General features: G+C 51.6%; 1 protein-coding gene and 2 long non-coding RNA genes across 3 annotated transcripts; 2 read left to right on the top strand and 1 right to left on the bottom strand.

The window, feature by feature from the left end:
• Positions 1-725: 725 nt before the first annotated feature.
• Positions 726-11051, bottom strand: AK4 (adenylate kinase 4). Its single transcript, XM_030495016.1, is given in 8 exon segments — positions 726-1029; positions 2189-2308; positions 2602-2672; positions 2674-2714; positions 2717-2743; positions 2746-2793; positions 4279-4398; positions 10812-11051. Coding segments are annotated over 8 exon segments (768 nt in total). The 5' UTR covers positions 10957-11051; the 3' UTR covers positions 726-833.
• Positions 11052-12072: 1021 nt separating this feature from the next.
• On the top strand, positions 12073-15557 carry LOC115611707. Its single transcript, XR_003992666.1, has 2 exons — positions 12073-12230; positions 12734-15557. It is a non-coding gene; the product is annotated as an uncharacterized LOC115611707 (long non-coding RNA).
• A 1922-nt stretch (positions 15558-17479) lies between these two features.
• Positions 17480-20506, top strand: LOC115611706. Its single transcript, XR_003992665.1, has 2 exons — positions 17480-18666; positions 19622-20506. It is a non-coding gene; the product is annotated as an uncharacterized LOC115611706 (long non-coding RNA).
• The last annotated feature ends 3084 nt before the right edge of the window (positions 20507-23590 follow it).

Raw genomic sequence — 23590 nt, 5'->3', positions numbered from 1 at the left:
CAGCAGGAACCGCGTAGGGAACACCCCATCTCCAGGGGAATTCAGGGACAAAGGCAGCACAGAAGATGGAATGACTTGGTTTCTCCCCGAAACTGAAGCACACATTGAAATAGATCTTTGGGAGAAAGTCTTATGACTGTATCTTGTAGTATTCAAAGCTATAAACAAGGAAAGCACAAAGGAGTGCAACGCATCCCCAGCACAGATCCTGCTCGGTGTCACAGCATTGCATGAAAACTGGACTGTACAGCAGCTTTTTCTGACAGGGATTTCCTCTCTCTCCATGGAAAAAACACAAGTGTGTGTTTTACCTCCAATGTTTTCCCTCTTTGACATGTATTAATGCTGGAAATCTGATCTTCACATTCCAGAGCTTTGTAGTGTACACATTTTCCATGTTGCTCACCAGTTCCCACTGGGCTAAGTCTTGCTTTTTAGAGCTTTATTTTTCTGAGAAATAAAGTTAATAGAAAATAATTTATAGGAAAAAACCAACACAAACAACAACCTAGAGAATAATCTACAGAAAACGGCACTGTGGAAGCAACAGGGTGGCACACTGTAGGCTCAAACAGCAACTGGGGTTTGTATGGGGGTCGCAGGGACATCATGGCAAGCTGTGTAAACCTGGTATGACCATTACCCGACCTCTGTGTGTACTTGGACCACAGACAAGAATACTTTATAGCCTCAAAAGAGAATAAAACCACCTTATTGCAGCAGACTTGACCTTATAAATAAAGACCTTTTCACCCTGATACTGGCTATAACCATGTACCCACCAATGTCACCCAGTACACCCACGGAAGGGACTTTAGATACCACACAGTCGCCTAATTTGAGCACAGCCCCAGCACCGCACAGAGAAACCAAATCCGTGATGGAATCAACTCTCGGTCCTTGGCACAAGCTGTTTAGTTCTCCTCATCCGAGACGACGGGTGGGATCTTGCTGGAAAGCAGGGTGTACACGTACGGCCAGATCTTGTTGGTCTCTGTGCCCGAGAAGGAGTGAAGGATACCCCTGCTCCTAGAAGAGAGATTTGGGGAGAAGTCAGCACCAGCCCTTCCAGACGACAGGGGTGTTTGAGGTCAGGTTGGCCATTGGCAGGGGACATCCCAGCCAGGCTGGAAGCTCACCAATGGCTTTTTTGGGTGAGAGGATGGGGATGAAGGGGATGAAGCAGCGGCGTTCACTGGTAGGAGCCCACCTGCACTCAACACACGGATGAACCAAACCCAGATAACCACGAATAATGCCATTACCCAGGACACAACTCACCCTTAACCCCTAAAGACTACTCTATTAAAGTGCTTTGTAGATGTAAATCAGCAGGATTTATTCATGTGCTTAAGCAAGTGGGAAACTCAGGGCCCCAATTCTCCTCCCTCCCCTGCAAAGGCACTTTTGCCCCCTTCTGGACCACTTCTGGTTTTATAAAAGCTCCTGGGTGCTCGCGCTGTTTCAGCAATGGATTGCCACCAACAGCATCCATCTATTCCCAACTTGGTCCCAGACTATCAGCAGTGCAGAAGGGACAAGCCTTGAAACATGTCTCTGTGCTCACAGCAGACCCATCTGAGCCTCCTGCCCTCTTGTCAATCACCCTGTACTTTATCTAAACTGATTTCTTGCTCTGGACTGATTTTTACAGGGTGACTGTGCAGCATGTACCACTCTGGATCTGCGCAGCACAGGGCTGCTCCCTGCAACATCTCCATCCCCACCTCAGTGATGACTCTTCATGGGGAGGGCAGGGTGTGGGGCACCTCAGAGCTTTTCCAGTTCTTGTGCTGGAGGGCACTCACCCTAAAGGAAGCTAAAAGTCTTAACTGGTTGTGTTTCATAGTGCTGCAAAGCAAACAGACTTCTCACCCTATGGAATGGAGTTGGAGGGCAGAAGGGATTTGCAAGTGCCAAAAAATCCCTCCCATCACCAGCACCAGCAAAACCCTTTGTGGACCCGGCATGACAGGAGCTGTGAATGTCTTCACATCAGCCTCGTCCCTCCAAACAGGGCCAGGGTTTGGCTGCAGTGAAGGGCTGGGCTTTATGCTGCTCAGTGCAGTGATCTGCCCCCCAGAATCTGTCATGGGCCATGCCAGGGCTCCTTGGGCTGGCTGGTGGAGTCAGCACTTGTGCCTGTTTTTATGGTCACGCTGTGGTCTATTCACATGGTCCAACTCACTTGTACATCTCTATCACTGGCTTTGCAGCATCTTTGTATTTTCTGAGCCTGGCAGCAACAGCCTCGGGTCTGTCGTCCTCACGCTGGACCAGCGGCTCGCCCGTCAGGTCATCGATGCCCCTGCAGGAAGGCAAACACCATCGAGGGGATGGAGCCACCAGCCACTGCAGCTCCCTCCCATGCACCCACTGCCAAATTGCCTTTTCCTGCTCAGCATCCATTGAGCATCTCTGGATAAATCCCATTTCCTAATTTTTAGCATAACTCCTTCAGGCTGGCTCCGAGGGCAAAGCATTTCATGCTCAGCGCTCACTACCTGGGATTTCTTCCCCAATGCTTTTTCATGATCTCAGCTCACACAGAAAAGGTTTCCCTCATCTCTTCCTCTGTGAATGGCTCCCAGCTGGCACCACCGGGATGCTACGGGCTCTACCTGGACGTGGGGGGGGTTGAAGTCCATGTTGTACACCCTCCCGCTGGGCTGGGTGGACCCAGGGGGCGCTAAGGCGGTCCTTCAGTGTCTCAAGGGAATGTTCAAGCTGATCACCAGGTCAGCTCACAGATCCTGTCCAGCGCCTCAGCTTGCCCCAGCGTCCGAGGGAAACCTGTGTAGACAGAGCATCAGGAAGGGGTTGTCGTGAAAGGCAGGAAGCAGCAATGATGGAACAAACCCACCGCCCCGGAGCTGCAGAACCACCACAGCTCCTTGCTCAAGCACAAGCGGTGTGAGAGTCAGGCATCCACCATATGGCTGCAATAAAAATAGCTCCTACAGCGCTGACTCCCAAAATATAAACACCACAGGTCGCTGTGGGCTTCATGTTTTCCCTGCGAAGTCGTGTCTGATGCTGGGCTAAGATCCCTGCAGAGGGGCCGGTGCTGGTGGAGCATCTGTTCTTGCCGTCAGACTGCAACAAGGGGTGACTCTGAGCCAGTCCCCTCTTCAGTCTTCTCTGCTGACAACACCCTTTTTTTAATGTTTTTTAGATTTTTTTATATCCATAAAACCCTCGGAGACCTCCCAGGCTCTTCCCAAGCAGGGTATTTTTTAGCCAAAAAGCTTGTCAGGGGCTGACAAGAAACCTGGAGAGGGGTTTTGGACAAGGGCCTGTAGGGACGGGACAAGGGGAATGCTTTAACCTGCCAGAGGGGAGATTGAGATGAGCTCTGAGGCAGAAGCTCTTCCCTGTGAGGGTGCTGAGGCGCTGGCACAGGGTGCCCAGAGAAAGCTGTGGCTGCCCCATCCCTGGCAGTGTTCAAGGCCGGGTTGGACACAGGGGCTTGGAGCAACCTGCTCTAGTGGAAGGTGTCCCTGCCCGTGGCAGGGGGTTGGAACTGGATGAGCTTTAAGCTCCCTTCCAACCCAAACCAGGGTGGGATTCTGTGATTATCTCCATATTCACTGACCATTTCAAAGACCATCAGCAGATTGGCAAGGGAAGGTTTCTCCCCCTAGAACAGTCTCAGCTACACACCCCTACACATCACACCTGCCTGTGCCCAGCACCGCAGCTCAGTGCAACCCACCGAGCTCTGCCCCATCCCCTAACCAAGCCCCACAGCAGTTCCTAGAGCTGTCATAAGCACTTGCTAGCTCCCAGGCCACTTCCAGCACTGCACCGCGGCTGCTGGGATGCAGCTTCACCACGAGGGCTGCAGGAGCTCCTGGTGAACCCTCTGCTGCTCCTCTCACTGCTTCCCTTGCCGGTTTGCTCTTGGCGTCTTCTCCACCCGCACCTCAGGTGGCTTTCAGCCTTGGGATGAATAGCTCCTTTGCGCACATATGGAGGTGATAAAAGGTTTTTCTTGGCTTGCCTCCAGCCCTGCTCTGCTCCCTGGCTCTGCTTTATGAAACACCCATCTCCTTTCCCAGCCTTTCCCTTTCCCGGACGCGTGCCAAGGGCTCAGCTGGACACGCACGTGCTGCTGCTTAGGGCAGATGTCTCTGCCAGCAGCCCAGCTCCTGCCTCTCCTTCCACAACCAGCAAAGGTTTTCTCTTTCCTGATGCTGCCAAACCATAAGCAGCAAAATAGTGTTTTAAAGGGAGCTGGGATTTTCCCATCACAGGGAATGCCAGCAGCGCACTCACCGTCCAGCAGCCAGTGCTGCTCTCGCCGCTTCTCCAGCTCTGTCATCATCACGCGTGTGATGACGTGGTCGGGCACCAGAAGGCCTCGCTCGAGGTACTGCTTTGCCAAGACACCAACTTCTGTTCAAGAGAAGCAAAGAAAAAAGAGAGAGAAAAAGAAAAAAGCATGACATTTCCACTTAAAAAACAGCGCTCCCCCTCAAATTCTGCCTGTCCTCCCAAATTGCTCATCCAGGATGTTTTCAGCAGCATCCCTCTGCTCAGAGCTGCTGTTCCTGATAGCTGGAGGCCATGAGGTCCTTTTCATGCTGTAGAAATGGAAATGCTTGAAAAACCCAAGAGCAGGAACACAGTGAGCACCAGATGAGCTGTGGCAGCCCTGTCGTCACCAGCACTGTCCCTGCTATGCCCATGCACGCACCATGTGCCATGCACAGAGCTCCTTTGGTTTCGGAGACAGCACCAGTGTGGTTACAGCTGATGCTGGCATGGATGTTAAATGTCCTGAAGACACTGAACCAGCTGCAAGGGATGCACCAACTCCACACACCTCCGACAGTGGGATGGTCACCCTATCCTGGACCACAGATCTGGCTAACATACAATCATGGAATCCCAGACTGGTTTGGGTTGAAGGGACCTTAAAGCTCCTCCAGTTCCAAGCTCCTGCCACGGGCAGGGACACCTTCCACTAGAGCAGGTTGCTCCAAGCCCCTGTGTCCAACCTGGCCTTGAACACTGCCAGGGATGGGGCAGCCACAGCTTCTCTGGGCACCCTGTGCCAGCGCCTCAGCACCCTCACAGGGAAGAGCTTCTGCCTCAGAGCTCATCTCAATCTCCCCTCTGGCAGGTTAAAGCCATTCCCCTTGGCCTGTCCCTACAGGCCCTTGTCCAAAGCCCCTCTCCACGTTTCTTGTTGGCCCCTTTAAGTATTGCAAGACAGCTTCCCATCCAAAGGGCTGTAAGACTTCAAAGCCTCGACTTAAGATACACCCAGATAAGAAAACTATTCCCAAGATCAAACCCTTGAGAACCTAATTGTGGTGTAACTGCAAGGCAAATATCCCTTACCAGGCTCCTGCTGGCTCTCCCCCACATCACTCAGCTGGAGCCAGCAGTGTTGATGGGAAGCCCACAGCGGTTTCTGCACAGGTTACACCACGTCTGGATCCACCTTCACAGCAACCTGGCATCACCCAGGATGCAATAAGGGTTTATTCTGCTTCTATTGTTATTGCAGCTGGGGTAAAGCAGATGTTACTCCAAGGAGAAGTGCAATAAATTCAGTTGCTTCTTATATTATGGTTTGCCTGCGATTCAATTTTAGCCACTTAGAGACACAAAGAGACTAAAAAATGCAAATATTCTTTACCACCATGTGTGACATGTCTTGATCCTGCCACCAAAAGAGGTCCTCTCTCCTCTTGGACTAGGACCCCACAGACACCTCTGCTCTCTTCCCCCAGCAGGTGAAATAGTATTTGTCACCAAAATGAACAATTCTGCCATCAGTTTTTGCAGGATTTCTGGTGAGGACAGCACATTTTAGCCTCTCAGAGTACAAGAACTCTCTTAAAAAAAGGCACGGGATCCTGCTTTTGGAGGCAGGCTCTGGCTTTCCCAACTGCAGCGAGATGTTAAAGCAAAAGGCACGTACACCTGAATTCCTGAGTTGCAGGAAGGGGTTTTTGCACAATATACAGTTCCTGGAGAGGGTTCATCTGATCGAACAGGGAACCTGACGCAGCCTGCATGGATCCCCTGGGAGCAGGGGGCCGGGATGTGCACAGGAAACCTCTCAGGCTCCAAAACTGATGTGCAGAGGACGCGTGGCAGGGAAGTGGGGCTGCCAGGCGAGCCGTGCTTCCCGCCTGGAATCCAACCTGTGTCCAAAACGGGCTGGCATCAGGCACTGACTCATGGGCCTGCAGGGCTGAGTCACCGCAGGGATGGGGACCACCTCCCTGTCTCCCTCTGCTCCACAAAGGCATTTCAGTTCCCTGCTCAGAGCCACGGTGGCTGCCAGGCACCGAGAGCAGAAAATACCTTTTTCCAATGACATGTGTTTTTGTCTCGGTCGCCAGGGCTGCTGGCAGCAATCCTGCCTGGAAAAGCAAAGGACACAGGGATGGAAAGAATACATGATGCCTTATGCAACCAGCACAGAGACCTGCCAGGGCATAAATATTATCGCATCTGCCTGCATATTTTAATATTTATTCACATGGTCTGCACATTGCCACGGGCCTGCAGGGCAGAGCTGATCCCAGAGCACAGCCCGGGAGCCACGGAGCTGCAGGAGAAGGTCCCAAGGAGCGCTGGCCAGCCCAGGGAATGGCTGCTAGAGCCGGGCTTGGTGCTGCAAACTGAGTTGTGAGGTCTGGAAATACAGCTCTGCATCACAGAGGCTGCAGTTTTCTCGTGGCCCTGATATGGGTGGACAGCTCTCCACTGCTCCATGACAGATGGACAATTCCTTCTGCCAGGAATTCTGCTCTCTATGTGCCTTGTGCATGCTGGGGGGACACAATAGCACAGGGATGTACACCGGGACAGAGGGGCATGCACCAGCATGGGGGAAAGCATGACCATGCACCAGCACAGGGTGCTGACTGCTTCCAGACAGCTCATGGAGGCTCTCCCTGCTCCAAAGTACATGTGGCACCACCGCTCCTCTCACAGAGAGAATGGGCATGTATCTTGCATTAAGGACCTGAGAGTTGCCTGGTCCCCAGACCCCAAACACCCAGGGTGTGTTGGAGCACATCATCCCTGCAGCACAGCCCTGCCCCACAGGGTTCCTCAAGGCAGCCTTTATCTTCATCAGGGGCTGTAGTGATGAGACAAGGGGTGATGGTTTAAACTTAAACAGGGGAAGTTCAGGTTAGATACAGGGAAGAAGCTCTTCCCTGTGAGGGTGCTGAGGCGCTGGCACAGGGTGCCCAGAGAAGCTGTGGCTGCCCCATCCCTGGCAGTGTTCAAGGCCAGGTTGGACACAGGGGCTTGGAGCAACCTGCTCTAGTGGAAGGTGTCCCTGCCCGTGGCAGGGGTTGGAGCTGGATGAGCTTTAAGCTTCCTTCCAACACAAGCCGCTCTGGTATTCCATGATCTCCAGTTTTTACATTTGTTCTCCCCTTCCCAGCCACACCAGCCCAACCTGCTCCATGCAAGCCCCCAGTGCAGCACTCCCCCAAAGGGGAGCAGGGCTTGGGCAGTCTTCCTGACCAGGATGGAAGATCCTGGTTCCCCTGTGTGAGGAGCGGGGGCTCACCCCTATTGTACTGCACAGCTCCTAGGCAAGCAATCCCCATGGCTACAGCCGGGTGCAGAGGAGGGCTGTATGCATTGCTCTGCAGTTACTCCAGGTAGCAAGGGGCTCCTTAGATGCTGCTCATGCTGCCTAACCTGGGCTGGCACGGGGTGCTCCCAGGAGTGCTGAGCTCAGTGCAAAACAGCCTTTTGACTCATGGACTTAATCCCATTAATCTAATGACCATGGGTTTAATCTGTCCTTTAACGCCTGGGATGTCAAGCTTTCTGTGGCTTCTTCCCCCCGTGCGACCCTGATCTGCAGCCATCCCTCCTTATCAAAGCAACAGCCCCAAGAGGTGTCTCCAGCCCCCGAGCCCATGAGCAGCAAAACAGCCACCCAGGACCAGGCTGGAGGAGAGGCTGTTCCCAAACACGGCGCTTGGCAGCCTCCAGACCCTGTGTGATAGATAACCCCAGACATTCTGCCCTGCGGCACAACCTTCTACATGATTTTGCTTTTATTTAGGCTGCAGCACACGATCTGGAGTTAATGGAGAGGAGAAACCCTGGATGGTTAATAGGGGACTGGCCACAGCTGCTTGTGCACCAACACAGTTGAGCTGCAACAACCCCAAACCTCACCCCAGTTTCGGGACCCCAGCACCTTGTTCCCAATGTGGATGCTCTACCCAGGTCTCTTGCTCCCACCCTATCCCCACTGGCAGGATGTGACTTGGGGAGCTGGAGCCTGGAGCCCAAATTCGGGCCATGACCTGCTCATTTGATGGACAGTGGGGTCTGTCTGTGGGGTGGCTGCTCCTGGACATAAAGATATAGCACAGACCCTACGGAAATCCAGAGCGCTGGCAGATAGCACCTCCTGGGCTCAGCTCCAACAGGCAGCAAAGCCTGTTGCCCATGGGAAAGGTGGGGAGAAGGTCCATGGGGCTCAGTCATGCACAAAAGCCTTGGCCTTTTACGTGTGCTTCCTTTGGTTGATGCTAACAAACAAAACCCATCACGAGGAAGGGACAGGAGCCACTTCTGCCTCCAATGAAGCACATTAAAGGGAAACACTGGGACAGACACAAGTCCCACATGTCCCTGGGTGGATGCTGACCCTCAGCCAAAGCCACTTGGAAAAGAAATTAAGTTGTATTGCAAATTAACTGCCAAGTCCTGATAAGACCCCGAGATGCTGCCAACACCAGAGCAACCCCCTGGGTGCTGGGGCAAGTACTGGCAAGGAAATCACTCACCACCCTCCAGCATCCCTGCTTAGCACCAAAATCAGTTTCTAAGCCTTCCAAGAGCTTTAAAAGACCCTTTTCTACAGCAGAGTGGCCACTCACTAAGCGAAACACTATTAACGGACAAATGTGCAATTGCAGATGCACTCACAGCGTTGCTGTAGCAAAACTTGAAGCCCTTCGACATGTGTTCAGATGCTTCATTCAGCTGCAAAGTCCTGTATCCCTGAGACTGCTGATACCCAAGCCTGAACCCCACAACTATGGCTTCTTTATGTCCTGCAGTGGCAAGTGGGAAAATCCCCTGTGCATCGAGGTCTCTGCCACGTTCAGACCAAGATGACTAAAACCACTGGAGGGATGTTTCCCTTTGGGATGATGACTCTGAGATGATTATGTGTGTATCAATCAAAGGGCCCCAGCTCCCCTAAAATGCAAACCCACTGGCGCAGATGGTAAAACTCAAGAGGAGAGACTACTTGCATCTAGCTTCCCCTGGAGCTGGCACACGGCAGCACAGTCGTGTTACAGCTTGTCCAAAGCAAATAGCAAAAAATAAATAGCAAATAGCTGCAGCTTACTGAGAGCTGTAACCAGAGGCTGAGTCAAAGGTGGGATGAGAACGTCATGCCAGCTATACCAAAAAAAAAAGGACTGATTTACTTCTGAGTAATTTTACCAGCATTTCTGAGTGTTGTTTCCTTTGGGAAGCTGGATTTAACTGATGCGTTTTGGGAAACACCTTTTACAGCCCCTTTTTCCTTCCCCAGTGTCCCCAGAGGAGCTCTACAGCAAGAGTATGAACCGAAATAGAGAACTGAGGGAAAATGCTCATTTAGGGCTGGACTGTGTGTGTTCCCAGGTGGACCCAGAGTCTCCCTGCACTGCACTGCCCTGCTCCTGCTCTCTTTCCACCCGCGTTTTGTCCTCCAGCCAAAGCAGCCATGGGGATTTTCCTAAATTTGAGCTTCCCTCCAAAGGAAATATTATTGTCCCTTTTATTTATAAAAGGAAATCTGGATATTTTTAAACGAGTGACCAGCGCAGGGCTGTGTGAAACGCCCTTGCTGGAGCACACGGCTCTCCAAAACTTTCCCCCTCCTCTGTTCTCTGCCTTGTTTTGTATTGATGCTGTTTCACCGTTCCTCTGCCCGGTGAGTCAGCCTCCCCCCTGGGTCGGTCTTTCACACGTTAGCAGAGGAGAGAAGGAACAGTTGGAAAAAGAAACATGCTGGGATTGCCTAATGGATGCTGCAGAGGAACGGGAGCACAAGGTGGGGTGCAGCACGCCCGCTCCTGAGCATCACTGGGGCTGGGGAGCATCTCGCAGCGCCGCCCGGGGCATGAACACAGCAAAGACCATCTGTTCTCCCCAGGGCTTTGGACCTAGAAGGGAGTTTCATAAGGAGTGGAGACACACACCCGCAGCCCATAACACCCACTGGGCTTGCACAGGGGCTGGTATAACACGGCACATCACAGCACCCTGTGACCTGCAGTAATTTTCCCAGTGGGATTTCCCCCGTGCATGAACGCACGTTCCTAACCCGTCCCTCCCACCGTGGTTGCACAGGCACCACCATTTCAGCCATCTGCCGTCCACCGCTTTGCAGTTTATACCCCATTCCCATGCATGGGGCAAGATGAAGTTATTAATAACACACAACCTGTGTCCCCCGCTGCCACCGTTAATCATCGGTGCCGGAGCAGACGGGTTATTCCTACCGGCTTCCCCAGAGCCGTACCCGCTCGGCACAGGAGTGAAACTATTACACATCCTCGGCTCCTCGCAGCACCAGACCCCACTTTTATCGGGCAGCTCCGGGAGCTCCGGCTGAAGGGAGAAGGCGATGAAGGAGCTGTGCCAACCCCACGGAGAGAAAACAACCCGTGGTGTACCGGGGGAGGCTCCCATCACCATCTCCATCACCATCCTCGTCTCCACCAGCATTCCCATCACCATCGCCGCCCCGGTCCCCGCCGCTGTCCCCCTCGTTGTCCCCCCCGACGGGGCGCCCCGCGGGTACTCACCGCCGCCGCCGCCGAGGCTCTCCCGCAGGAATTGGCCGCTGGAGAGATGCTGGAGCCCGAAGCTGCGTGCGATCCTCTCGCACACCGTCCCCTTCCCAGAGCCGGGGGGTCCCAGCACCACCGCCCGCAGCAGCTTGGAGGCCATGACCGGCTGCCGGAGCCCGGCCCGGGGCTCCGCGGGGCAGGACAGCGCGTCAGCCGGTCCCAGCCCCGCCGAGCCGAGCGGAGCCGCGCCGAGCCGCGCCGCTCGCCCCGCATCCAGCCGCCGCCGCCGCGGCCCGTACACATCAGCAAGGCGGGGGGAGCCCCCGCGGCCAGCACTGCCCGCCCCCCCATCTTCCCGCCCCCTCGGGCCGCGGCACCCTGGGACTTGTAGTCCCGGAGCCCGCCCGCCCCGGGCCGCGGACCGACGGGGTCCCGACGGCACGGCACGGCTCAGCACAGGGGACGGCTGCGGGGGGGTTCGGACCCGGGGCTGCCGGTTCTACAAAGGCATCCGACGCCTCTTTGGGCGGCCCGTGCGCGTCCTGCAACCGGGCAGGGCAGCAACAGGCGCTGCGGGGCTGACCCTAAGAGCCCCCGGCTGTGCCCGTACGGAGCCAGGGTGGCCATGCGAGGCTAAAACAACTCGGCTGCCAGCAGAGAGGCTGCGGACGCGGTCTGTAAACGCACAACCCGTAGATAGATGCAGCCTGCAAACACACAACCTGCAAACGCAGCCTGCAAACGCACGGTCTGCAAACGCACAACCTGTAGACGCAGCCTGCAAAGGCACAGACTGCAAACGCAGAGGTTACAAACGTACAACCTGTAGATGCAGCCTGCAAACACACAACCTGCAAACGCACACGTTGCAAACGCACAACGTGTAGATGCAGCCTGCAAACACACAACCTGCAAACTCAGCCTGCAAACAGCTTGCAAACGCACAACCCACAGATGCAGCCCGCCAACGGCGTGCAAACGCACACCCCGCAGCCCGCAAACGTTTTCTAACACGCACAACGCGCAAACACCCATGTGCAAGGGACGGTCTGCACACGCTCAGGGGCTGCTCCACGCTGGTGACAACGGTGATGGGGGGGAAGTGTCACTCCTTGCACTGCCGTGAATGGCGCTGATGCCACACGCGTGTGTGTGCACGACTGCTCGCCGCACCGGGACACCCCGGCGGGCACCAGATTCCTATAATAGGGATAAAAGAGGGGGCGGGAGAAGCGTGCGCTTGTGCACTCCGTCGTGCAAAGCGCTTGTGCACACACAGACGCTTGTGAACACACACCCCGTGTGCCCGCCCCGGAAGCGCCCGTCACATGGCGGCGCGGCGCTGCCATAAACACACCAAGATGGCGGCCCTCACGCCGCCAGCCCGTGCTGCGTCATGTCGCCCCCCGGCCCCGATGAGCGCTGCGCCCTCAGGTGGGTCCGTTACAGCCCGGTGCCGCCCGCCGGGGTGCGTGTGAGGGGGGAGCGGGCGGCGGGGGGTCCCCCCGCCGCCCGCTCCCCCCTCACACGCACCCCGGCGGGCGGCACCGGGGCGCGGCGCTCCCCCGTTGCGCACTATGATTTTCCGGGCCGCGGTGTTTACGCGGGCGGGGCCTGTCGCCGCGGCTTGACAGGCCCCGACGAGGCCGCCGGGTGGGTTCCAGCGCTCCGGATGGGTGAGGAGAGGGCTGGGGTCGGTCTCTCCCTGGGGAGGGGTGTTAGGGAGCGGGTTGTGACGGTGCGGGGATGCCCGCGCCCGTTCCGTTGTGCTGCCGAGGGTTTGGGAAGCGCCGTCGGGTTGGGAGGGAGCTGCTGTGGGACCGGGCGCTTCTCAACACCCTTCCTTCTCCTTGCGCATCCCCTGTCCCCGTCACGGAGCCCTGTTACTCCCTTTCATTCTATCCTCGTAACTAGCTGTTTGTTTCTTTCCTCTTCAGGCTTTATTTCTGTGACTGTCGCGATAATCACGATGGAAATCAGGTTTGCTCCCTGCGTGCCTCATACCCTGCCACAGAGCGAGCGTGGCTTGTAGTACTCGGAAGAGGTTTGACCCGGGGAGTGGCGAGCGTGCGGGTTGTGGCCAGGGCACATCAGTAATTCCCATCGCTGTGATGGCTGAAGGAATTCTGGTGCATACAAAACAAGTAACAAAACCCATCCCAAAATACGTAGAATTGCCAGCCCCAAAGGGGCAGGAGGTGGGACTGGAGTTGAAAACCGGCCACACAAACTTACATGGCTTTCGGAAGCGGGAACTGGCAGCAAACACTGGAAACTAGAGGGTTTTTCTTAAGGTATATAGAAATATGCAATGCTTTAGTAATAACGAGGACAAAAATATGTGCTAGACTCCAAAACTGATGTGAGTTTTGCTTATAAGGGGGTTTCTTCAGATAATAATGGTGAACCTCTGTAGGCTTTTTGAGTCAGGTCTCTGTATCTTTAGGCTGACCAAGCAAAAATCACCATGTGAGTGTTGGATGCCAGGAAACAAACCGTATGCGTGTTGGAGTAAGAGCTCGATCCTCTAGAGAAAATGGCATCAGCCCTTAGAATATGTAACTCCAACAACAGCCTTTGTGCCAGGGGGTGTCAGGCAGGAATTGTTCACCTTTGTTGTCATGTAGCTCCTGCCTTTAAATAGCATAATAGTAACTACCAGAGCATGGAATAAAATGTGGAAAGAGTGGTCAAGGCATACTGGAGCTATAAAATGACAAATCTTCTCCCATCACTTCAGCCTGTGAAATCTGAGATTCCCAATCCTACGCTTATGCCATTCTGTGGAAATCAGTAGAGTTTTTCTGCTGGAATAGTAGTGGTGTGGTAAGAACACCTCCAAGTGAGAGCAAATGGTTCATTACTTACACAGCTTCCTTCCTTTTCAGAAGTCACCATTGTATATATAGAATTTATTAATGTGTTTTACCAAGCTTTTCTGTTGTCTGTTTTTTTTTCTAGCAGCAGCAGCAGACTCTTTAATGATTAATCTACAAATGGTGGTAAATCTGTAAGTTTGAGGAGATACGTTTAAGTCATCTGTGTCTTACGTCAGGATTGCATAATCTGTTGGCTGTCCCCTTTTTGTGTAATGTATGTTTGTAGTTTGGTTTAAAACATACAAATATTTTTTTTCCACTGCGTGCTTCTCCTCAGATAGTTCGTATTTGTCTCTCCGTTGCCCTCTGGAGTTAAAAACTTGTAAGACGCCGTTTTGATAGCTGGAGCCAGCTGGCTGGTACGTATTTCTCTCTTAAAAACAGCCTCTGTCACATCTCGGGACATGCTCTTTTCCAGGTAAGTTGTATAGAGTGTTAGGCTACTTTTGGAGTTTCGGCTTCCTCTTGGTAGAAACGTGAGAGCAACTTGTACTAGTGAAGGCCATCAACATCTGAAATGAACTCCTTATGAAAAACTTAATAATACATTAACTTTTTCTGTAACACATTAACTTTTATTATGTAAAACCGTTGTGCTTTTTAAACTCATTTCAGAACTTAATCTACTTGATTCTCTTAACCAAAGTGTGTGTGTATGTAGAAATATTTCCATGATCTTTTCGGCAATGCCTGTTTTTCAGGAAGAAAACAAAAAAGAGAGGGAGGTAAAAATACAGGTTGATATAAGGTTGTAATTTAACAAGTTTGTGGTGGAATTGTTTATTTCACAACTTTGTACCCTCTGACCTAAAAATGCCAGCTGAGCCTTTAGGCCCCTCTTGTGCTTCCTCCAGCTGCAGCCCCTGGTGAACGCAGCTGGATGCTGCTCCCCTCAGAGCCCTCGTGCTGGTGGTGTTAGTGATCCCCCTCCTCAGCTGTCACAGGCGGTGTAGCTCCATTAACTCACCTGGCTCTCTGCCATTACACCCGGTGACTGTCTGGTTCCTGACATTCAATACTCAAGCAGCATAAACCAAATGCTGCTGTCTAACGCCAGTGAATTTAAGGGGGAAGAGAGGGTTGCCCCTATTCCCTCTGATGATACCTGTAGAGCGGTTAGTTACCCCTTCTCCGTTAAATCCAGCATTGGTGGATGTAGCCAGCAGAAGCTACTACTTAAACCCACTTTGAGCTGCATTGCAGAAGCCACCGTGGTGATTAAGATAGCAAATTATCCAGATAATTAGTGCTGGACTGAAACTGCTGATGCAAAGCCACTTCTGTTAAATGCTGCTGAGCTTTTCACCTGGCAAATGGACATCGGTTGGGGTGATGCGGGGTTTTTGGGACATGTAAGGGATGAGGAGATGGAGGACGTGCCTGCTGGGCTTGGCAGTGTTGTGGAGGGGCCGCAATGACTGACAGGCTGCCCTGGCTCAGTTATCACAGTGCTGATGCTGTCTCTTGTAAAGGTACAGTACTGTGATAACTGAAGGATGGCAGCCATCTGAGCTTCTCTGTGCCCCGGGGATGCACGTACAGCGCAGCAGCGGCCTCCTGAAGCAGAGTGTACTCGTCTGAAATGTACCTCTTTGCATAAAAGTCAAAGGTTAATGTTTTATTTGAATAAAATATTGGACTTTATTGGGAGTTTGGCTGTTAACTGACTGTTTTGCCTTCGAAGATGCCTTCCAGAAGTGGCGTGCTTTGGAGATCTTCAAAATGGTTCAGAAAACAGGGTCCTGTGCAGCACAGTGGAGTATTGAAGAGTGGAGGGGTGGGTCAGTGGGTGATACTTGGTACAAGAAAAACTGGAAACAACTGTAGCAGTACAGAAAATAGAGCCTTTTTAAGATACTTTTTAATACATCTTGTTAAAGATTCCATGATCTTGGCTAGCTTGTTTCCTAGCTCATTTTCATATGTCTCAATACATGGCAATCCCAAGCATAACTACAGGCTGGGTGGAGGATGGATTGAGAGCAGCCCTGAGGAGGACTTAGGGGTGTTGGTCGATGAGAAGCTCCCCATAACCCTGCTTCAGTGTGCGCCTGAGCCCAGAATCCCTCCCCCGTGTGCTGGGCTGCACCTCCAGAGCGTGAGCAGCAGGTCAGGGAGGGGATCCTGCCCCTCTGCTGCGCTCTGGGGAGACCCCCCCTGCAGCCCTGATCCAGCTCTGGGGCAACAGCACAAGAGGGACGTGGAGCTGCTGGAGCGAGGCCAGAGGAGGCCCCGGAGCTGCTGCGAGGGCTGGAGCAGCTCTGCTCTGGAGCCAGGCTGAGAGAGCTGGGCTGGGGCAGCCTGGAGAAGAGAAGGCTCCTGAAGGGGACACCTTAGAGCAGCTCCAGGGCCTAAAGGGGCTCCAGGAAACCTGGAGAGGGGCTTTGGACAAGGGATGCAGGGACAGGACAAGGGGAATGGCTTTAACCTGCCAGAGGGGAGACTGAGATGAGCTCTTAGGCAGCAGCTCTTCCCTGTGAGGGTGCTGAGGCGCTGGCACAGGGTGCCCAGAGAAGCTGTGGCTGCCCCATCCCTGGCAGTGTTCAAGGCCAGGTTGGACACAGGGGCTTGGAACAACCTGCTCTGGTGGAAGGTGTCCCTGCCCGTGGCAGGGGGTTGGAACTGGATGAGCTTTAAGGTCCCTTCCAACACAAACCAGTCTGGGATTCTATGAAATAGATGGTAAGGCAGAGGTTACTTCAAAGTCTGGTGAGGACAATGCAATGCAGGATAGCGATGCATCTGGTACTGTCCCTTGCAGGGTTTGCTTGGGCTTCTCTGCCCCAGCAAGAGACAGACTGCAAATTTCCCGGGTCATTTCTATAACGATGTTATTTAAATATCTAGAAAAGATGATTTTTTTGGGGGGGAACCTGCTCTTGGTTGAAGCTGGTCTGATTTTTGTGCCATGTGGATTAAAAGATGTAGGAGTAGGGGCCGGGCTGCAGTGCTGGTGTATGACAGCAGAGGGGCCCCGCGGGCCGGATTGTGTTGGGGAGTGTGAAATCCGGGGGGGTTTGTGTAAAATAAGCAGAGACTTGTTACTGCAATGCCTGTTCCCCAGATCCCCCTCATCCCAGGGAAGTGGATGGCCCTCAGGCTGCCGAGGCTGGTGCAGCAATCTCCAGAGGTCCCAATTAATTCCTGATATCAGCATTAAGCGTGGTCATTGACCTGGTGGTATTTAGGAAAAGTCTTCCTTCTAAACTGGATGATTCATGACTGTCCAGGGCTTTGCCCTCTGCTTTCCTGCACAGCCCTCACTGCTCCAGGGAGAGAATGGGGATTAGCTCAATCAGTGCTCTGCTCCAACATGGCAATTAGACGGGTTTTGTTATTCCTTTGATCTTCGTTACTGGAAGGGGTCTGCCAGACGGTGCTGCTGGCGATGTCTGAGGGCCCAGACGGGGTCAGTGCTGTACAGCTCTGGTGGAACGTTTTGCCAGCGTGCGCCATTTAACGGGGGAAATTATTACTGCTGTTGTGAAAGTGGCTTGAGCCTGTGTCTGGAGGAGGACTCTGGTGTAGTAGGTACTGCAAATGACAGAAAAGACATCCTGCTACCAAGAGTTTAAGTTCTAGATGGATTAAAGTCTGAGAAGAGTCACCCTCACCTTCCTCTCTGCTTCTTTCTGAAGCCTGCAGGGACCCCCTGACCAGGGAAGGAATATGCTCATTCCAAAAAGGAGAGGTGGTCGTCTCCCGTGGCTGCAGCCATTCCTCGCTGTACAACAGCAGCTCCTCTTCCACGTGCTGTGCCAAACTCCTGTTTTGGTTACAGGATGAATGGGAGAGAAGAGGAGCTGTGGGATCTTGTGGGTGGGAGCATTTGTAAGCTTGCAGGCTGGCTAGGACTGGGTTTCATCTCTTTGTACCTATTTCTGCTGTTGTTTGAGGATCCAGCAGGTGCTCAGGGAATGTGCATCCCTTTTCCTTGGAGAAATACAGGCAGCAGTGGAGTTTGGAGCTGGAAATAGTGTGGCGGTCAGCCACGTCCTCCCTCCTTCCCATGGGAAGTAAGATGACTGCACAGAGGCAGATATAGGGTTTGTTATGGACCAGGTCCTCACCTACCAAGCCTTGGGTCAGATTGGAGGGTTAATGACCAACCTGGCTGGTTTAGAGGGACGTGCAGCAGAGCTGCTCACTGTATGCTGGGGCATACGTTGAGTACTGGTGAAAAGAGAGCAAAGATCCTGTTCAAATGACATGTGCCTCTGGCTTCAGACTGTGATTCTCGTTTCCTGTTACAAGAAGTACAGCTCCGAGTTCTGGCATGGGACAGGAACTGAAACACTGTCTGTGCCTGAAAACAACACCTCTCCAATGAGATTTACTGGGAGCCTTTATCTCCCTCAAGCTCAGCGGATGGAGAGTCCATCTCTTCTTCCTGTAGCTTCACACTGATATCATAATGGGACAGACTTCTTACAAATACTGGTGGGTTTGCTATGCCTAAATATTGCTGCACGCAAACAATGCAACTATCAAGTCTTTTTTGGCAGTGAAGCACTTCCTCCCACAAATGATGTTAAAGCAAAGATGTAAACAACATGCAAACAGTGATCCGTCCCATCGCTGTCTGCTCAGCAGGAAGGTCTCTGAGGCCCATCCGTTTTGTGATAAAGCTGTCTGTAATGGATGGGTTTGATCCGAAGGCAAGGCAGTTTGCTCGTGACATGTCTCTGCTGTCATTCCAGATGGATTTGTTCTAACCCGGTGGTTCTCAGGCTGTTTCATCAGGAAAGTCCCTTTTCCCATCTGGAGGCCGTCTCCTTCCCACCCACGTTTCTTATAAGGAGAGCAGAAGCTCTGCTCCTGTGACATCTCCTTGGGGCTATGGAGCTGCAGGGAAGGGTGGCTGTTCTGTTCCTGCCTCTCATCCACAAATCCTCCTTTTAAAGGTCCAAGTTTCTACCCTGAGCAAGCTGGCCAGCTGCTGTCAGGATAGAAGACTTCCATTGTCAGCCTGCACCCAGCCCTGAAACCAGGTGAGGATGTTGCCTTTCCCCAAAATGCCTTTTTTTAAAGGCTGTGACTTCTGTGACTGTTCAGTGTGAAGCATCTGTACTAAAAAGCCTCAGTTTAATAGTACTAAAATAGAAAGAATCCTTCCCAGCGGAGTTTCAAGCACACAGTTGTTGTTTCGAAGTGCAGTAGTGCCCCATGTGAATCAGACTGTTTTAATTACTGTTCATTCAGATCCTCTCTGGCTAGTGCAGAGCACTTGACCCTGAACTTTAATCCAGACCTTCTTGCTTAAACATCTTTACAAATCAAGTAGCCTAATTGCAATGTCCCCATATGTGCAAATATTAGATGTACCAGAATGTAACTTGTTTTTAGGTCAGGTTAGGCAATTTCTGTATGTGCTGGTTTAGGCTAGGGTGGAGTTAGTTTTCTTCATAGTAGCTGGTATGGGGCTATATTTTGGATTTGTGCTGAAAACAGTGTTAGTAATGCAGAGATGTTTTCATTATTGCTGAGCAGCGTTTACACAGAGTCGAGACACAGAGTCTACTCCTCACACCACCCACCAGCGAGTAGGCTGGAGCTACACAAGGAGTTGGGAGGGGACACAGCCAGGACAGCTGATCCCAGCTGACCCAAGGGACATTCCAGACCATAGGATGTCTTGCTAAGCATGTAAAACTGGGTAAAGAAGAAAGTGTTTGTCTTCTCAAGTCAGCATTAATTGTGATGGAGCCCTGCTTTCCTGGAGATGGCTGAACAATGGCCTGCTGATGAGAAGTGGTGAATGAATTCCTCATGCACAGCTTTTGCTTTAGCTGGTCTAGTGGAAGGTGTCCCTGGGCATGGCAGAGAGTTGGAACTAAATGAGCTTTAAGGTCCCTTCCAACCCAAACCAGTCTGGGAATCTATGATTATCTCAACCCACGAGTTTGCTCACTTCTACCCTTCTGATTCTCTTTCCCATCCCACCAGCAGAGAGAGTGAGCAGCTGTGTGGGGCTCAGTTGCTGGCTGAGGTTAAACCATGGCACTGAACATGAGTCTGGAGATGTTGGGCAAAGCAGAATGAAAACACCAAGTTGCTGAAGCCCCTGGTGCAGCCTGTGTGATCAGAAACGTCACCAGTTCAGCCATGCAACATCATTTTTCTTCAGGTGCGGAGGTATCTTTTTGGCATGCCAGCTCCAAACACTGCTGTTGGAGCATCCTCCCTGCAAGAGATCATGAGCTTCACAAGAATTCAACAGTATTCATTCATTACAAATATGCTCAGCTCAACTGTGATAATATTTTCACTTTCTCAGAGTAAAACGGGGTCAGTGTGTGATTATGTTCTTGCTCCTTTTTCCAGGTGAGGGGTCCTTTCCCACCCAGTGCAAACACTGTGCAGGGATGGTAACAGCAATTACACGTGCCCGTTACTGGGAAAAGTAGTCCCCAGAAGTACTGTGTGAACAGGGGATGACACGATCATTTCTCCTTCATGCATAAATATTTCTGACTGTATCTCGCATTTAGGAGATAGTGACTAGCTGAGTTGTTGGGTAATAGTAAACCCCATGTTGTTGTCATTAGCTTGATTCACCAAGGGAAAATGTGACTTTAATTGGTGTCTGACTGGGGACAAAACCACTCATCAGGAACAGAGTGTTTCGGTGTGGTACAGTGCCACAGTTACTGCTGTCGTTGCTGTATTCAGGCAGATGATAAAGTCAGGATTGTGCAACTTGGTGCATAGTTTGCTCTTCATAACATTTCGCAGGAGCAGGAGAGGGGCATGTATCTATGTCTGGATTAATATACTCTTACATGAGATAATGCATTTAAGTTGGGCTACTGTTAAGAGCTTTCTGGGACCTAACACTGCTGGAGCCAGGGGAGAGACGCCTCTTGACTCCAAAGGGCTTTGTCTTAGACCTGTACTTCAGATCATAGGCGAAATTCTGATCCCAATCTCGAGCTCCCCATTGGCTTCAAGAGGACAAGAGTTGCGCTTAGTCTGGGTTTTATTTGGTACACAGGGGTGTGCATCTAACACTGGAAATAGCCTCATTCAACTGTAGCAGAGAACAGGGAGAAAAGAGCATGAGGCCCCTTGGGAGGGAAACAGCTCTTTGGTTTGGGTGGTTCACTAGGTCATCTGAAATCGGGCACTGCAGCCTCAAACGTAGCTCAGGATAGGTGAGTCCCCAGTGCTGTGCACACGCACACTGGTCTCCTTAAATTAAGCAAAATCATAAAGATTTGGTGCTGTGCTGCTGCTGGTCAGTACTGAGAAGCAGTGGCTGCCCCACCTCTGGCAGTGTGCAAGGCCAGGTTGGACACAGAGGCTTGGAGCAACCTGCTCTAGTGGAAGGTGTCCCTGCCCGTGGCAGGGGGTGAGAGCTGGATGAGCTTTAAGGCCCCTTCCAACCCAAACCGTTGTAGGATTCTACTGCTAAGGGAGTGCAGCAATTGTGGGGTGGCAGCTTGTGGTGCAGGAGAGGTGGAGAGGGCAGGTGGTATCAGCACTCCCTCTGCTACAGTTTGCTGCCTTCTCCCTACAGTAAATGTGAGAGCTTGCTATCGACTACCCTCCATTTTAATTAACTCCAGGAGCAGGCAAAGTACACTGAATAATTCAAGAGGGACATGTGTTTAAACATTTGCAAAGCTTCAGATTCCACCTACCTAAAAATCAATCTGTGAGAGAGCACATGGTTCCGGTTGAGGTGTTCGGGTGGACAACAGAGCCATGGACCCCATCCCAACACCATCGTGTTGCTCCACCCAAGAAGATGCCATCCGTGGCTCTCGTCCTTTCTGCTGGGACCAGCCTGGGGCTGATGATGGTGGAAAGTTTCTGGCAATGAGTCGAGGGCTGCACGCACAAGGGCAGCACCAGCACAGGCAGTTTTGGACTGGTGGTAGAAAAGAGCTCATAGCAAAGAGCTCTGGAGAAAGGGCTGGTAGAGGAGTAGGTGAGGCCAGTAACAGGGCTCAACATGAGCAGTTTTAATGGTTACTCTGAAGTTACAGAGGGAGCAGTTTTCCATAACTGGAAGTCTTGCCTCCTGCATTTTTTTTTTCATAAAGAGAACATGACTTTAACAAAAACACACAAGCAAAACCAGGAGCACATAGATGCCCTTTAGGGTCAGTGTTTTGGAGATCCAGAGCAGAAGTGATCCTTCCAGAGGGAAGTGGATGAGGAGGAGTCAGTACCTTTCCTGTGGAAGCACACTGATAAAGGCTGTGCCGATTTAGATGGGCACAGATCAGCAGGGGCAACGTGAGAGGCTCCACGTCCATGTTTCTGATGCATGCCTGGGATTACCTGCTGATCTGGTGTATTCCATATGCAAGCAACTTCCTTAAACGCGTTGGTTTCACGTTCCCAGAGTGATAATAAAAGTCACGTTTGTTTTAGAACAATTTCTGCCCAGTGCAGAACAGCAGCATCTCAAGGCAGCATGTGATGCTGCCCCTCCAGCACCCAAAGCCTTGCTGCACCCTGGTTTGAAATGCACTGCTCCAGGGGACCCTGGAAATGAACGTTTGCTAATGAAGACTGATTAATTTTGGGTGTAAATGTGACTTCCTGCTGCAGTTGCGTTTGCCTTCCCATTAAAGAAAAACTCAATCACAATCCACAGTGGGTGTTTTATCTGAAAATTTATTAGAGGAACATAATATCTGTTTAGTTCCTTCTTAGTCTAAGGATTTATCACTTTTTCACCCCTTTTAACTCAGCTAAGTTAAAGGAAACATTCCACAGCCTTCTAAAATAATTGCATGAAATATAGTGTGTTTCACTTAAGAGGAAATGAGGAAAATCAGTTACATAAAATGGGAGAAAAATACTACTTTTCACCTCCACAGGTTTCATGGAATGAAATGGTAACATCAGCTATTTTCACCAGATGTATTGCAGCCTGGATGCTCTCAGTCCATTTGAAACCCATAGCTAACAATATCCAAATGCACTGTAACCATTACCCTCTCACTGTAGACTGTGCCATTCAAATGCAATCCTTGCTCTGTCAGATCAACTGACATCGTTCATTTTTCTCTTCCCATTCCCTCTCACAACAGCCGCATGGTCCTGCTGAATCCATGATGCACATGGTTAAGCAGCACAGCAGGATGAAGGCGAAGGCTGGAACACTCAGCTGCTGATGGTGAGACTGTTCATCCTTAATGGGCTTGGGAAGAAGTCCAAGTTTCTCCAGGTTTGGAGTTTGTTTGCCCTCCTGGCTGTATTTCCAAACCCTCTGTGCCATTATGAGCAACAACCTTAATGGGAACATGATCTTAATTCTCTATCTCCATACAATGGAGGGAGGGGGAATATGGCAAACGCCGCTTAAAAATGCAGCTTTATAACACAGACCAAGGAAATGCAGTTCCCAAAGTACATGTGAGAAAACCAGCAGCGACAGAATGTGCTTTGGAAGTTGTCCAAGCAGGGCTGTATATCCTGGCTGCTAGTCACTTGTTAAAGATCCCAGACATGCTGCATGCTCCACGTTAACGTGTGTTCTGAAAGAGATGGGGGCACCTGGATGCTGGACACTGACCTGAGAACTGCCCCCAGCCATGTAAACAAGGTCTGGGATCTGTGGAACGTGAGGGATGTGAATCAATGTTGTGTGTCATTCCAGAAGGGTGAATGCTTTGGTGACAAAGGCGGTGTTTCCAACCCTAAAACTTGAATTAGAATTAAAAACAACATTAATTATTGCTCTGGTTGAGGTCACTGCTCTGCTTTGCCCCTCCCCTCCAGTTCCAGTTAGTGCCAGACTTGTCCTTATAAAAGCCAACTGTTGCACATGTAGCTTTTTCTGGGATTTATATATATATCTATCTATATTTATTATATGGAACTAGTATATAAGCAAGTGTGTCTAGCTCTAGTGGTGTGGCTGGCAGGCAGCCAGGCAGCAAGTGGGTACATGCGAAC

This window comes from Strigops habroptila, chromosome 8 (assembly GCF_004027225.2).
Source record: "Strigops habroptila isolate Jane chromosome 8, bStrHab1.2.pri, whole genome shotgun sequence".
NCBI classification, from domain to species: domain Eukaryota; kingdom Metazoa; phylum Chordata; class Aves; order Psittaciformes; family Psittacidae; genus Strigops; species Strigops habroptila.
This window is presented reverse-complemented; position numbering and strand designations above follow the sequence as displayed.